This window comes from Erpetoichthys calabaricus, chromosome 11, assembly GCF_900747795.2.
Source record: "Erpetoichthys calabaricus chromosome 11, fErpCal1.3, whole genome shotgun sequence".
In the NCBI taxonomy this organism is placed as follows: domain Eukaryota; kingdom Metazoa; phylum Chordata; class Cladistia; order Polypteriformes; family Polypteridae; genus Erpetoichthys; species Erpetoichthys calabaricus.
In genome coordinates this window covers 158851681-158868089 of record NC_041404.2, presented here as the reverse complement: position 1 = coordinate 158868089, position 16409 = coordinate 158851681, and the positions used below count along the sequence as shown (strand labels likewise).

Here is a 16409-nt window from a genome sequence, read left to right as displayed (position 1 = left end):
GAGCAGCCTACCTTTCTTCTTGACCATTCAGTATCCTGGCCAGTGCACTGATATTTCCCAGAGTACCTATTGAACAATATTCACATGTTTTACATGTTTTGAGCATACCAATGGATAACTGACCTGGGTAATGTGAGTTTTTTATTTTTTCCCATGGAGGTTGTTCACATCATTTGCTTTAGCTCAGCATTGGTCACCATTGGCTTGTATTATACCATAAGTTTTTTTTATCTTTGATTTGCATTAAAACATGAGATAAAAATGTTTCTGTATCATCACTACAAAGTACATGGGGTAAGTAACATAAAAATATTATTGGGTGGAGTATTCCTTTAAAAGACTCCTAGATGTTTAGGTCAATATGTTCATAAATGTTAATGCAAGATGAATGAGTTGTATGTGAAACACACACAACTATTGTAATTAGAAAGTTCAATTCAATTAGTAAACCAAAAATGCAGACTCTCCAGTAATGCATTTCACTCCATAACATATAAATGTTATACCAAATCACAAATGCTGCTGTTTTTATTGAAATAAGGATTGGAGTCAGAGTTGGTGTGAAGTGGACAGATGAGCGTTTACTCAGTACTGACATTTTGCTTTGGTGTGAATTAGGGGTGAGTGGTTAGTGTAGTTATCTGCCAACTGGTAAAGTAAGACTGGTTTGCGGGACACAAGTTAAGTGTTCAAAAATCCTTTCATCCAAAAACAGAGGAGGCAGGTCAATTATGTTGTGGAGGTGATGTCCCCTTTTGATGCCCCCTAGTCTCTCCTAAGGTATCTCTGCTATATCCCTACCTCTACAGAGTGTGATTTGTGGCTGAAGGTCTGTGTGTCTTTATTTAGGGGCAGAGAAAAGCCAAGCAAAATGACACCTTTTATTGGCTAACTAGAAAGATTACAATATGCAAGCTTTCGAGGCAACTCAGGCCCCTTCTTCAGGCAAGATGTAGGGGCAGGAAAGGCTTAAAAAGTGTTGGATATTAAAAGTTCAGAAAAGAGTGCTGAAGAGCCAGTATGTGTAAAGTGCACCTTTTGAGTTTTAATACCAATGAATACAATCAGCATGGTCACTTCTTTGTGGGATTGTCATTAGAAGTGCAGCCTTAATGAAATGAGTGGTCTTTTTCTCTTTTAGACCTCAGCTGTAAAACTGACGTTGATGGCGGGCAGCAATGCCAAGGTCTGTTCGGTTCAGGTGGGATGACGGGAGAGCGACTGCCGGTAAGCTGGACTGTTGTGCAGATCAGGCCTGATTTCAAAAGGCATAGTGGCCATAATGTGCAGACATGCAGAGAGCTCCCCACATTGATATCTTTGTTCACATTCACACTATGAAGACTTTTCAGAACACTGACACACACTTGCATAAATATGCAGCTTGAGGAAAAAAAAGTAGTTGGATTTAGAAATAATGGTCTAGTTCCGGGTTGAGCAATGTCGGTCCTGGAGAGCCACAGTGGCTACAGGTTTTCATTTCAACCCAACCAATCCTTTCCAGTCTCAGACCTTATTTAATTTTATGGCTTGTTAGTCTGCAATGTAAGGTTCTTATATTGTAGATTTTTTTCCTTTCAAATTATATCATCCAAATGATTTGAAGCCTGTCACATTTTCTATTAAGTGTTTTAATAAATCAAACAGTGCATGATGAACACACAGAGATATAAATCGAAACAAGCTAGATGGTGAACTGCTGACTGCTTTGCCATTTACATCTTATTGTTAATTAGCAGCCTCAGTGAATGCAATTGTTTAAGATTGAAATAAGAAATCAAGGTTGGGGAACCTTAATAAATGAGACCACTAAAATGAAGCATCAAGATGTCACTTAAGCAATAAGTGCTTCATCAGCAGTAATTGAATTCTCATTAAGAAACTGGGTTGGAACAAAAACCTGCAGCCACTGCAGCTCTCCAGGACCGACAATGCCCACCCCTGGTCTAGTTTACCTGAAAAGAATCATGAAAGATTAGCAAAGCCAAATGCACACATTGTTAGGTGTTCATGCCCACTTATCTCAATCAATGGCCTCTAGAAGACTGCCTTTAAAATGAGCCACAATTGAGATGTTCATTCTGCCATTCTATCACACCAAATGCTCCAATAGTACTTCTACACTATCACTCATGCCAAACAATGAAAGAGCCTGATAAAGAGTGAATTTTTGGTTTTCTTTCGCTTGTGTTGGGTCTAGGGATGTGAGATTGGAATACTGCTGGTGATAATCGTTACAAGTTGGCTTTCACACCCATACAGAAACATTAAGTCAGTCCACAGGAAGACTGGTGGATCAGATGCAGCTATTTCCTTGTCAGATCATACTTAGCAGCACAGGTTCTGACACTTGTGTGAAATCTTCATTAATCTAATGTCACAAAGTCCTTATTCGTAAATTTAGAAAGCTGGCCAGATGTTGTTTTTCAGTGGGAACTTCACACAGCTTGACTTCTTGTATGTTGGAATGGTTATTCTGCTTGGTGTTTATCTTTTGTATTTTTCAAGTAATGCACATAGAATCGGTTTTCTACAGACAGAGGTTGAAACAGACTCTTGCAAAGGCTCTCAGAAGAAAGACCGGCAGAGCTCTGAAGATGGAAGTGTGTACAGTGACGTGAGTTCAGGTACTGGAGTCTTTAGTGATGCACCATTGTTTTCCTGTTGTCCCCAATTTTCTAAGATAAGATATCTCATTTGTCACTGAATACCACCAGTTATGAAAATAGCTATTAACTTTATACTATCAAATCTCACATCACCATTGCTTTTCTTTCTAGACTATGATGCCCTCTCAGAAAACTATTTAGTTGGCCAAGTTCTGGGTACTGGTGGATTTGGAGAAGTGCGAGCTGGGCGAAGGAAGTCTGACCACCTACCTGTATGAGAATCTTTTTAAAATTTACAGCCAAAAATACTTGCATTTTTTATTGTCACTTTAAAAAATCCAGTATGGAAGTATAGAACTTTGATAAAAGTATTTGCCTCCTTTCCGTTTTCCTCCATTATTGGAAGTTTTTGACTTCAGTGTTTTTGTGTCTTCAACCAAAACCTAATATTAGGTAAAATCCAGCTAACACTTCTTTTATTTAAACCTATGTCATACAGTCATATGAAAAAGTTTGGGAACCCCTCTTAATTCTTTGGATTTTTGTTTCTCATTGGCTGAGTTTTCAAAGTAGCAACTTCCTTTTAATATATGACATGCCTTATGGAAATAGTAGTATTTCAGCAGTGACATTAATTTTATCAGATTAACAGAACATATGCAATATGCATCATAACAAAATTAGACAGGTGCATTAATTTGGGCACCCCAACAGAAATATAACTTCAATACTTAGTTGAGCCTCCTTTTGTAAATCTAACAGCCTCTAGACACCTCCTATAGCCTTTGATGAGTGTCTGGATTCTGGATGGAGGTACTTTTGACCATTCCTCCATACAAAATCTCTCCAGTTCAGTTAAATTTGATGGCTGCCGAGCATGGACAGCATGCTTCAAATCATCCCATAGATTTTCAATGATATTCAAGTCAGGGGACTGTGACGGCCATTCCAGAACATTGTACTTCTCCCTCTGTATGAACGTCTTTGTAGAATTCGAACTGTGTTTTGGGTCATTGTCTTGTTGGAATATCCAACCCCTGCGTAACTTCAACTTTGTGACTGATGCCTGAACAGTATCCTGAAGAATTTGTTGATATCGGGGTGAATTCATCCGACCCTCGACTTTAACAACAGCCCCAGTCCCTGAACTAGCCACACAGCCCTACAGCATGATGGAACCTCCACCAAATTTGACAGTAGGTAGCAGGTGTTTTTCTTGGAATGCGGTGTTATTCTTCTGCCATGCAAAGCGCTTTTTGTTATGACCAAATAACTCAATTTTTGTCTCATCAGTCCAAAGCACTTTGTTCCAAAATTAATCTAGCTTGTCTAAATGAGCATTTGCATACAACAAGTGACTCGGTTTGTGGCGTGAGTGCAGAAAGGGCTTCTTTCTCATCACCCTGCCATACAGATGTTCTTTGTCCAAAACGCGCTGAATTGTAGAACCATGTACAGATACACCATCTGCAGCAAGATGTTCTTGCAGGTCTTTGGAGGTGATCTGTGGGTTGTCTGTAACCATTCTCACAATCCTGCTCATATGCCGCTCCTGTATTTTTCTTGGCCTGCCAGACCTGCTGGGTTTAACAGCAACTTTGCCTGTGGCCTTCTATTTCCTGATTCCATTCCTTACAGTTGAAACTGACAGTTTAAACCTCTGAGATGGCTTTTTGTAGCCTCCCCCTAAACCACGAGACTGAACAATCTTTGTTTTCAGATCTTTTGAGAGTTGCTTTGAGGATCCCATGCTGTCACTCTTCAGAGGAGAGTCAAAGGGAAGGAAGCACAACTTGCAATTGACCACCTTAAATACCTTTATATCTCATGATTGGACACACCTGTCTATGAAGTTCAAGGCTTAACGAGCTCATCCAACCAATTTGGTGTTGCAAGTAATCAGCATTGAGCAGTGACAGGCATTCAAATCAGCAAAATTACAAGGGGATCCACATTTTTGCACAGCCAGTTTTTCAGATTTGATTTAATTTCATACAACTTAATACTGCTTCACTAAAAATCTTTGTTCGGAAAACACCGCAGTACTCAGATGTTCCTAGGAAATGAAAAACATACCACTGTTATCTTTTTAGTTGAAAGTAAAGTAAATGATTATGCAGGTGAGAGGGGTTCCCAAACTTTTTCATATGACTGTATGTTGAACACAGTTATCCATCTTTAACTGTAACTAAACTATCTATCTATCTATCTATCTATCTATCTATCTATCTATCTATCTATCTATCTATCTATCTATCTATCTATCTATCTATCTATCTATCTATCTAAAATTCATGATCAGTCACATGGCTATTGAGGAATGTTAGCCTTCCTCACAGAACTGCTTTAATTCAGAAGCTCTGGTAGGTTTTCAAGCATGAATTGCTGGCTTCAGGTCCTCTCACAGCATTGTTAGTGGTATTTAATTATGTGGCTTGTTAGTGATTTTATTCTTCTAAGACAAAAAACAACAACAACAACATTTATTTATATAGCACATTTTCATACAAATAATGTAGCTCAAAGTGCTTTACATGATGAAGAGAGAGAAAAAAGACAAAGTATAAATTAAAATAAGAGAACATTAATTAACATAGAATAAATGTAAGGTCCGATGGCCAGGGAGGACAGAAAAAAAACCAAAAAAAACTTCAGATGGCTGGAGAAAAAATAAAATCTGCAGGGGTTCCAGGCCATGAGACCGCCCAGTCCCCTCTAGGCATTCTACCTAACATAAATGATCAGTCCTCATTGTATTCAGGGTTTTCATGGAAGGACTTGATGATGACAGTCACATGGACTTCTGGCTTTTAATCCAAAAAAAGTGTATGTTTTCTGTTTTCTGAATGACTTTATCGAAATGTTTTGTAGTCCTTCCTTTCTCTTTTATTTATTTCAAAAAATTGTATTACAATATGCACTTCAGAAGAGGTTATCCACCTTAAGCTAAGTATGACCGGGCCTGGCCATTACTTGGATGGGAAACCTTCTAGGAAAAACTGGGGTTCCTGCTGGAAGAGATGTTGGTGAGGCCAGCAGGGGGTGCTTACCCTGTGGTCTGAATGTGGATCCCAATGCCCCAGTGAAGTGATATGAACACTGTGCTGTACAAATGGTGCCGTCCTTTGGGTGCTGTCCTGACTCTCTGTGGTCATAAATGATCCCTGGGCATCCTTCATAAAGAGTAGGGTGAATCCCGATGTCCAGACTAAATTGCCCTCCATGGCCTAGTCATTCTGACCCCCTAATCATTCTCTGTCTTTAATTCTCTCTCTCTCTGTCTCTCACCCCACTTCACCATCTAATGGCTAAAGTGTGGTTAGCATACTGGCACAAAATGGCTGCTGTCCTATCATCCAGGTTGATGCTACACATTAGTGGTGGTTGAAGAAGCTCCCCACTCATTATGGAAAGTGCTTTGAGTAGTGAGAAAAACATTATACAAAGTTAAAGAATTGCTATTATTATTATTAATATTATCAGCATGGACATTTCACGATGCACATATACAGGGTTAAATGAAGGTACATTAGCTGGAGAGCTGCTTGTTCCTTTGTCATTTACACCTCATTATTAATTGATGGCTGGTTAAGAAATCAAGCAACAATTAAAAAGTAAAATAGGCAGTTAAGGGTTCTGAATTGTAACAAGCAAGTTAACTAAAACTAAGCCCAAAAGAAAAAAATACTGATTTTATAGTAAATAAACAAAATTCTAGTTAAGAAACTGGTTAAAGTGAAAATGGTCAGCTACATTTCTGGCTCCTACTCAGTGGAGCTCAAGTTCTAAGTCCTTCATTAATGTTCCACCCCACTTGAATCTCCATCTCTGCTCTCTCCGGAGCTGTTTCTGTGGTTATTTTCAAACTGACTATCCTGTCCCAGTCCTGCTGTTTGGTTTTATCAGCTCTTGTTGTCAATCTGTCCCTGTGTATGTCATGCTCATCCTATGTAAGCTCTTCCTGGTGTTAATTTCTCTCTAACTTCTCACATCTGTAATGTACATTTAGTTCTCCTTATTTTGAACTCTACTCTTGTGTGATCTGTAAGAACGTGGCTGGTGATGTGTGTGTGTATTGTCAATTGGTGCTGCTCCTCATCCTTGGATGAACATCCATGCCGAAGCCCACATGAAGAAAAGTTCAGACTTAAAGTTTTGAAACGTTTAGGTTAATTCTGCTAAACCCACCTTTATTTATTTATTTATTTTATTTACTTTTGTGATATTTAGCACTCTGTCAAATCTGACATCATTACTGCTGAGACTGTATTTATAGGCCTGTATCTCAGTGCACCTGCCCCTTTATTTAACACACAGGTGCCCAGCTCTGATCTGCAGGTTTTCATTCTTGCCATTTTCTTAATAAGTGAACAGCTTTTGCTGCTAATTAACTTCCATCAATTGATTTGCTACATAAGACTCGGTCCCTTTAAATCAGGGGTGAGCAATGTCAGTCCTGGAGGGCCACTAGTGGCTGCAGGTTTTTGTTCCCACCCAATTGCCTCATGAGAAGTCATTTATTGCAGACGGAGCACTTATTGCTCAAGTAACATTTTTCTGCTTTATTTTAATTGTCTCACTTGTTGAGGTTTTGAACCCTTAATTGTTTGTTTTAGTTTTAAACAGCTGCATTCACTGTTTTTAATACCTCCTTATTGGAAATAAGATGAAAATGACAAAGAAACCAACAGTTCTTTTTTTTTTAAATTTTATTTGTTAATTTTATTGTAATCATTCCATACAAATAGATCAATTTATACAAAAAAGAATCGAAGACAAATCAAACCCCACCCTTGAGAAGGAGAGCATGGCCAAAAGAGAATTGCTTAGGGCTTTTTAATAGGGCAAAAATAAACAAAAGAAAGGAAAAAATATATATAGGTAAATACAAAATAGAGAAGGGAAAGAAATGCGGAAATAATTACATCTTCTTATTCTAAAATATTATTGATTAGATCCTGCCAGGTTTTGAAAACATTCCATACAGATCCTTTAACTGAGAATTTGATTTTTTCCAATTTCAAATAATATAAAACATCGGTTACCCACTGACTTATCAGAGGAGAGTTAGGATTCTTCCAATTTAACAGAATAAGTCTGCGTGCCAAAAGTGTAGTGAATGCAATCACCGTTGTCCCTTCTCTACTTCAAGTCCATGTGGAAGAACACCAAACACAGCGGTTAATGGGTTAGGAGGGATTGTGATACCAAGGCTGTCTGAAAGGCACTTAAAAATTTTGGTCCAAAATGATGTTAGTTTGGTGCAGGCCCAGAACATGTGACCCAGTGAGGCAGGAGCTTGGTTGCAGCGTTCGCAGGTTGGATCTTGCCCTGGAAACATTTTGGACAGTTTTAAGCGAGACAGATGAGCTCGATATATAATTTTTAGTTGAATAATTCTATGCTGAAACCAACAGTTCTACATCTAGCTTGTCTCCGTTTATGCATTTGTGTATTCATTCATTAAATAAACTGAACTGAAAATTACTGATCCGTTATGGGCTTCAAATCATTTAGATGATATCATTTGAAACAAAAGACAAATCAGCAATTTAAGTTTAAGAGTTAAAACACTAACAAGCCAGGATATTAAATAAGACCTGCTACTGGCAAGACTTGTTTTTGAATTGAACAGTTGGGTTGGAAGGAAAACCAGCACCCACTGTGGCCCCCCCAGGTCTGATGATTATCACTCTTGGTATAGCAGCATATCTTTTGGCAATTTATTTAGCAATAAAAAGGTGTTGAATATTTTCATATTTTAATTCCACTACAACTATTAAATTAATTAGTGATTTTAATAAAGTTAGATAAATTGTTTCTAACATTTAGATAACAATTGGAATTAAAAAAGGAAATGAACACAAAAACGCTGCCAGGGAGGACTCTGGACCAGAGCAACTGTCGGTTCAGTAAATGTTCAGATGTGGTCATTCTTAACTCATCCCCGTGTCAGTGTGTGTGTCTAAGGATGGGCTGTCCAGAATTGAACGTGTTGTCATGGAGTCTCATGACTCAGATCTGTTAAGTGAGTTTGTGACAGATGGACATTTTAATGTACTTCTTTTCTCTTTGTTCTTTTATTTCTATTATACTGTACCCTGCGGAAGTATTTGGACTCTTGACTATTTCTCTAATTGTGCTGAATAACAAATCCAAATTTTGTTCTCTGTGATATTTATATTTTAAAGTACTGAAATTCTAAATTACTTTTTTAACATGAGATTGTTTTATGTTAAAAAAAAACTTTAGAAAAAAAAGAAAGCCCCCTGCTCACTTTGCTCGCCAACCCCCCCGGCCTGCGTTATGTGTCAGCCACTTTGGGTCTCTGCCACTCTCGTGTTGTGAAGAGGGTGACTGAACGCACCCCAAGGAGATGCGGTTGCTCCTCTGAAACCCCCTCCTAAACGGTGTTACAATGGGAAACAAATGCAGTTTTTTTTTACCTCCTCTTTGCTTGATCAGCTGCTGGGCTTGCTGCTGCTGCTGCCGTGCCGTATGAACTGTCCCCCTACGACTACACACGGAGCTCGATTCATTCCTGAAAGAGACTTATGTTTGCTTGAAGTGTTTGAAAAATGTTTCTGTCTCTAAAATCTCCTGTGCATCTGTGCAACTCTGTGACCCAAACGTGACAGCCTACTGTAGATTTCACTTTCACCAAATAACAAATCTTTTATTTCTCGTGGATACACCTCTTCGTTGGGAAGAAACACTACTTTTCCCTGATGGCAACACAAATTAGACGATCTACAAGTCTCCAAATTAAAGTTTAAATCTGAACAATATATTCAATCTCTTTTCGCTGTTTGTTATTTCACTGAATAATAATTTCCGTTTGTTTGCGCTAATGCGATCTTTACTATAATTTGTTTGAGACTTTCGAATTTTAGTACTTTCATTATCTCTAACCTGCTCTGCATTTGTATCGCGCCAACGTTTTTGAATTCTTTATGACATTCAACTTTGTCCTCTACTCTTTGTCTTTTATTTCCGGCCCTGGGCATGGTTAAATCTCTTGGCACAAAGTCTCATCTCATGGGACGTGAAAGTATCTCTCTGAAAAAGTCACGTCTCGTCTCAGGATTTTTTTATTATAATAGAAATATTTGATAACTGTGTTGTGGAAACGCTTTACGTTTGCATTACAAGAACACAACTGCATTACATATGACCTTCACCATTGAATCATTAAAAAACAGTCACATTTACTGGATAAAAACCCCACAGTTAAGGGATCCATATTCTGGTTATGAATCTAAAGGACATCCAATAAATTGATGAGCATTTTAAAGAAGCTAGAGATAAAACATGTAATACAGATGTAGAAATTAGAAACAGAGTACAAAACAATATCCAGATATTTGGATATCCCAATGGTCATAGTTGGTTCACTTATGAGAATGTGGAAACTATGTATGATCACCAAACACGGCTTATAAAACGTCCCCCTCAAATCTCTGCAAGGGGATGACTTGCGAGAGAAGCCACAGCCACAATCACTTTGAAGAGTTCAGTGCCTGAGACTAGAGTAAAGGTGCACCAGTCAACCATAACACAATGTGGGAGGGTGGAAGAAAAGAAGCCATTTCTCAGAAAAAAAATAGAGTGATCCATTTACAATTTGAGAAGAGGTTTACTAGTCAGATAAGACCAAAACAGATCTTTTTGGTCAAAGTTCAAAGAGATATGTGTGACTTAAATGTAGCACAGCCCCCACCTCCTATAGTGAAGTATGGTGATGGTAGCACTATGCTATGGGTGGGACTGGGCATCTGGTAAAAATGAAAGGAACAATGGAACTGAAAAATACCAGACAATACTGCAAGAGTGTTGTGATATGACTATTATTAAACATTTTCTGTCTTTGTCAGGCTTTTTGACTATTAAATTAGGTTTTGTAACAAGAGAATTTAGCGTTTCTTATCATTTCTTGATTAAAATGTTAACTTTTTGCATCTTTTTCAACACCATTTTCTTTATCATGAGTGACACTATTTTCTGCAGCAGTTGTTTCCACGTTGCTTACACTAGTGTTTTACTCAACCACTGGGTCGCAACTCAAAAAGTTGCTGGTGGGTCTCGAGTGGTATCCGTCAATAAGGGCGCGCACATAAAGGCGACCTTCAAAAGGGCGACCTCAATTGGGCGCGGCGAATAAAAGCGCACATAAATAAAAGCGATCTTCAAAAGGGTGACGTCAATTGGGCGCAGCGAATAAAGGCAAACGCAACAAAATTACAGAAAATTTATTAGATAAAGGCAATGATTGAACGTATAAAAAGGTGAAAGCAAGAATATTAAAACATCCAATTAATTAATGCATGAACTTCTAACGAACTACTTCTAACGAACTATTTCTAAAGCTCTCTATAATTCGTTGTTTTCAAAATTACAGAAAATTCGATTAAGGCAATGACTGAACATATTTCGTTGTTTTCAGAATTACAGAAAATTAGATTAAGGTAATGACTGAATGAATAAAAAGGTGAAAGCAAGTTACACTTGAAGCTGTAGCTTATGTGCAATGCCACGTAGATATTCGAGATGCGGTCTATTAGCATAATCAAGGACAATTAATTTAATTCGCTCCGAAGGTCATCCTTTTGAAGCGCTCCTTTATTTACGCGCGCCTTTATTCAGCGCTCAATTGAGGTCGCCCTTTTGAAGATCGCTTTTATTTATGTGCGCTTTTATTCTCCGCGCCCAATTGAGGTCGCCCTTTTGAAGGTCGCCTTTTTGTGCACGCCCTTATTGAATAGAACCGTCTCGAGTTGCTTTTGTTTATAATGGTAATATTTTGCAGTGGATCACACAGTGGTCATGGTGGATTGCTGCTCTGATGGCCGTACTTGATGACCCCCCCAGCTTTGACAATCATGCTTGGTTTAACAAGGGGACAATTACACGGGAAAACGTGGGTCATGACATCAAGGAGGCTGAGAAACACTGGCTTAGAGTATTGACCAGGAAGTGCACAGTTGGTGACTTTGTCAAGCTGTAGGTGCAAAGATCATAATTAAACACTTCCTATTTATCTGAGTTTGTCTGGAACAAAGAGATTAGCATGTGTTTATTTTGTGAGAGTGGTTAATAATTTTGTGGACCTGGTTAATGATTCTAGTGCAATGACTTTTGACTGTGATTTAGGTTTCTGTTTTGGTTTTGAGGATCCTATTACTGACTTCCTGGTTACGAATCTTATCTGTCCCTAGTGTCACATCTTATTTCCTGATTCTTTTCTCAAACAATTGCTGTCTTTCTTGCTCAGGGCAGTACAAAGAGAACCTTACTTAGACTGCTAAAAAAACTAAAGCTTGGGCAAAAGTTAATCTTACAGGAGGACAACAACCACAAATACAACCCTGGAATGGCTAAAGGACAAAAAGGAGAAAATCCTAGAATGGCCTTGGATGGATGGGCCTTGTCTAAGCATTAAACTCTGCTTTAGAATCTGTGGCACCGTTTGAAAATTGAGGTGTGGTATGTTTAACATGAACATCTCTGAGCAAATCTGGCTGAAAGAGTGGGCCCCGATCACTCCACAATTGTGTGCGAAACTGGGGCAGACTTGCCCAAAATGACTTCAAGCTGCCATTGCAAATGAAGGTGTGGAGATTGCAAACAGCACTTTTCCTTTTTCTTCTGGCAATATCATATACAAAATAATTTGTGTTTTTATCACTTTCCAATAAGAATATCACAAGGAACAAATCTGTTGATCAGTAAGACAAAATCATAAGTCAGGGGTCTGAATACTTTCAAATTTATATTTTTGTTTCCGTCTAGGATGCCTTATGAGTAGAAATACCACATAGCTAATTAATCATAAGGTGATGTGGAATTGCCAAAATGATGTGCCTATTGCCAGTTTTTTCTGTTCTTCTTTGCAGGTGGCTATCAAACGCATCAAAAGGCAAAGTGTGAGCCATTCAATGTCTCCTGTGAGTAGTACGAGTTGAGCTTTTTATTAACTCTCCTACATGAAAGCAGACAATACTTCTCTTGTTGAACATTATCATGAAGGCAAGGACCTCTTTCTTAATCATCTCATTCCTCTATATCTTCCTGTTGTTTGCCCCCTAGCCCAATGACACAGAATCAGTCCCCCTTGAATTGGCATTGATGCAGTTGGTCAGCCGTCCCCCAGCATGCCCTGCAGTCATCCAACTGCTGGATTGGGTCATTACCCAGTCATGTGTTTTCTTGGTGATGGAACGTCCTGACCCTTGCATGGACTTGTTTGATTTTATGTGGGAGAGGGGACAGTGTCTGACGGAACCCATAGCAGGGAGTATCTTTCGTCAGGTGGTGCAGGCGGTTCACCATTGCCAATCACGGGGGGTTCTTCACCGGGATATCAAACCTGAGAACATCCTTGTGGAGACCAGCACTCAGCAGACTAAGCTGATTGACTTTGGCTGTGGCACTCTTCTCAACCAGAAAGAATACACAAGCTTTACTGGTGAGCGACATGACCACCTAAATAGTCTAATTGGTATGAAGTCCCACAGCCTTTGAATTCATGGAACTTACCTTTTTTGCAGGCACACATTTCTATGCTCCTCCAGAATGGTGCTTGAAGAAGAGCTATGAGGCAGAACCAGCCACCGTATGGTCTCTGGGTGTGCTCCTCTTCGAGATGTTGTGTGGTCAAGTACCATTTAAAAGGAAAGAGGAGGTCATCCGGTGTAATGTCATCTACACAGCAGATATATCCAAAGGTAAGTGGGAAGGCGGCATCACATCTACAATAACAAGCAGTTGGAGAGTACCATCTCAGTCTTTCCTTTTTCCACCAGAATGTGCCAGCCTTATAAAGAAATGTCTGTCGCGGAGTCCCAAGGAGCGACCCACTCTGGAAGAGATCCTCATGCATCCCTGGGTGTGCTGATAATGGTCTGAGGGTGTGAGTGCCCACACATGGTCATCCTTTAAATCAAAAGTAATAAGGCTTTAACTAAGATGTTCAGGAAAACTATTACCACCCTTTGCGTAAAAGCATGTTGCAGAATTTTTAGTGCATTAGAACAATAGGATATTACAACAATGGTGAAGAAGAAGAAGAAGAGGCCCTTTGGTCCAACAAGCTTGTTCATCCTATACACATTAACTAAAGTAATATTAAGTTGAGATCTGAAGGCCCCTAAAGTCCTACTCTCCACCACACTCTTTTGTATTTTATTCCATGAAGGCCTTACTCACGGCTAAAGAGAAACAAGAAGATTGCTTAGCAATATTAACCACTGTTTTCTATTGAAACAAACAGCTATGCCACATTAAGAACTTACACACTTAAGGAATACAATATTGACGAGTGCATGGTTGAACATACATGTCTACTTGTTGTGTTTAGAGTAATGGAGCTATAATAAATTTAAGAATTCTGACAAGCAATAAGAGACCATTCAATACATTACACTTGTATGTTTAGCTAATTGCTAAGATGTCCCAATACCTTATTCAGATTCTACACTTGGGATTAATAAAGTATCTTATCTATCTATCTATCTATCTATCTATCTATCTATCTATCTATCTATCTATCTATCTATCTATCTATCTATCTATCTATCTATCTATCTATCTATCTATCTATCTATCTATCTATCTATCTATCTATCATATATAGTGCCTTTCACATATCTATCTATCTATCTATCTATCTATCTATCTATCTATCTATCTATCTATCTATCTATCTATCTATCTATCTATCTATCTATCTATCTATCTATCTACTCAGTGGTTGCCTAGCTTTCTCCTTCAACTCCATGACTAGGCAGTTTGTTTCAGATTCCCACAATTGTTTGCATATATTAACTGTGTATGTCTGAAAGTGCTGTTGCTTGTCTAAGGAAGAATAATATCTTGACGTAGCATGTGGTCATTAACACCTGCTTGGTCACTGTGTGCAGTAAGATTCAGGTAACTGTTTACATTTTGTGTTTAATTTCTTTGTTTTCTTTTGTAGCTCAAGGGACACACCAATAGGTGGGGTTGGACACCCTGCCATAATCAAACTGGATGTTGTTCTCTGATGCTGGGGTAGAAGCTCACCTCCCTCATGTTACAAGTGACCTCCTCTCTACCCCCAAGCAGTGTACGAGATGTTGAGGGGAGCCTGTAAAGGTATAAAAGATCCAACATGCTACTGTACATGACAATTAGAAAGCAATAGGAAATGTACTCTGGCATGAATTTACAGTGGGCCCAAGACCAGTTTTGGTAAAGCCTCATAAACTCAGGGTTCACTACTGATGAACCCTTTTTAGGCACACTGCTCAGAAATTCGGTCTTGTTCACCCACCCCTCTAAGCTGTCCGTCCACCTTCTGATGGCTGCAGTGGGACTCAAACTTGGGACCTTAGGACTACAGAACAGCCCTTTCAGACAGTGGAACTAAAGGAGAAGCTCTTTTGGTAGAGTGACCAGTTGGAGTTTATAACATGGATCCCTCTTACATAGCAGCAGCTGCTCTTTCTTTGCCTTGCTACACCTTGTTATCTTTAGTCAAGAAGTGTTTAAACTAGGGGAGCTCTGTGTAATGGCAGAAAGGAAGTGGGTTCCTAGGCATGCGGTTTTTATGACACATGGCAGTTGTAACCTCACTTATTAAAGTGTTGTTAAAATGTATTGCCCGGCAGTGATCATGGCCATCACAGTGTATGCTTTCCTGTCCATTACATTTTAATTCACCGGAATGTATAGAACCTACCTGTGTCAGATTCATACGATGAATGACTTAAACCTTACCTGATTTATTTAGAATCATTAAAATTGGGAGTAAACGTTTTCAATGAGATAAACATACTTTAGGTAACTGGCTTGTGTCACAGTCTGTAATGTAATGTAATGCTCAAAATGATGGGCATCTCTGCTTTATTGCAGTGATATGTGGGCTCCATTGAAAACGTGAGGTCTTCTCAATGAGACACCTGAGGAAAAGTGATTGGAGAAGTACAGTCTTAATGTGACATTTGTGCCGGAGCAGATGGGTGATCTGAAGTGATGACGGAGCCAACATCAAGAAGAATAAGGAATGCATGACATGTCATACTCAGAGCATGGGGAAAAACTTCATGTCACTGAGCAATGCGTGGAATGTATGGGCCCAGTAACCTCCCCTCACTCTTCACTAGTGCACAAACATTGAAAAGTACAAGTCCAATGGCAGTGAGCACCATGTGGGAATACGGACAAAGTGGCCTTCTCCTGTCTTCACTACTGAATATGCATTGGGACAAGATGGACTCAACAGCCTTCTCCTGCTGCTATCAGTAAATAATAATTAGCACTATGGGCCACATGACCTTTTCTTGCCTCTAACAGTGGATATCCACTGTGATGTTTGAATTAGGTGGCCTTCTCTTACATTCACCCATTACAAAGTGGACTGAGTGGGCCCAGTGGCCTCCTCTCTCTTTACCCAGTGAACAAGAAGTAGATTGCAAGAACCCAGTGACCTTCTGTTATTATCAGCAGTGAAAGAACCATGTGACTAATGGGTCCAACAGTCTTATTCTTGTCTTCACCAGTAAACATCAGTGGAGATGTATGGGCATGGTGGCCTTCACTCACTTTCTCTAATTCAAGAACTCAGGAAAATGTTGTTCAAATGACCTCTTCTTCTGATATGGACATCAAGTGAGAGGTTTTCTTCTTGACTTGACAAATCAGTGTACAATGACATACATGGGTTACATAACCATCTTGAGTCATCATTGGTGAAGAATAACTAGGTTGCATGGATCCTGTGGGTATCTTTCACTTTTGCCAATTAATAACAAGAGAAACAGT

The 16409-nt window shown here is 39.1% G+C and overlaps 1 protein-coding gene across 1 annotated transcript; it reads left to right on the top strand.

Moving 5' to 3' along the window:
- The first annotated feature begins 2156 nt into the window (after positions 1 to 2156).
- On the top strand, positions 2157 to 15636 carry LOC114661426 (serine/threonine-protein kinase pim-2-like). Its single transcript, XM_051933970.1, has 7 exons — positions 2157 to 2881; positions 12503 to 12553; positions 12696 to 13074; positions 13157 to 13333; positions 13412 to 13554; positions 14584 to 14741; positions 15501 to 15636. Exons 1-5 carry the CDS (start codon positions 2720 to 2722, stop codon positions 13501 to 13503), a joined length of 861 nt encoding a protein of 286 aa, XP_051789930.1. The 5' UTR covers positions 2157 to 2719; the 3' UTR covers positions 13504 to 13554; positions 14584 to 14741; positions 15501 to 15636.
- The last annotated feature ends 773 nt before the right edge of the window (positions 15637 to 16409 follow it).

Excerpts from the sequence above, each read along its gene's own strand:
- LOC114661426 (XM_051933970.1), top strand. The coding sequence starts at position 2,720 with ATGAAAATAGCTATTAACTTTATACTATCAAATCTCACATCACCATTG. Across the intron at positions 12,554-12,695 it reads TGAGCCATTCAATGTCTCCT|CCCAATGACACAGAATCAGT; the intron begins GTGAGTAGTACG and ends TTTGCCCCCTAG. Across the intron at positions 13,334-13,411 it reads CACAGCAGATATATCCAAAG|AATGTGCCAGCCTTATAAAG; the intron begins GTAAGTGGGAAG and ends TTTTTCCACCAG.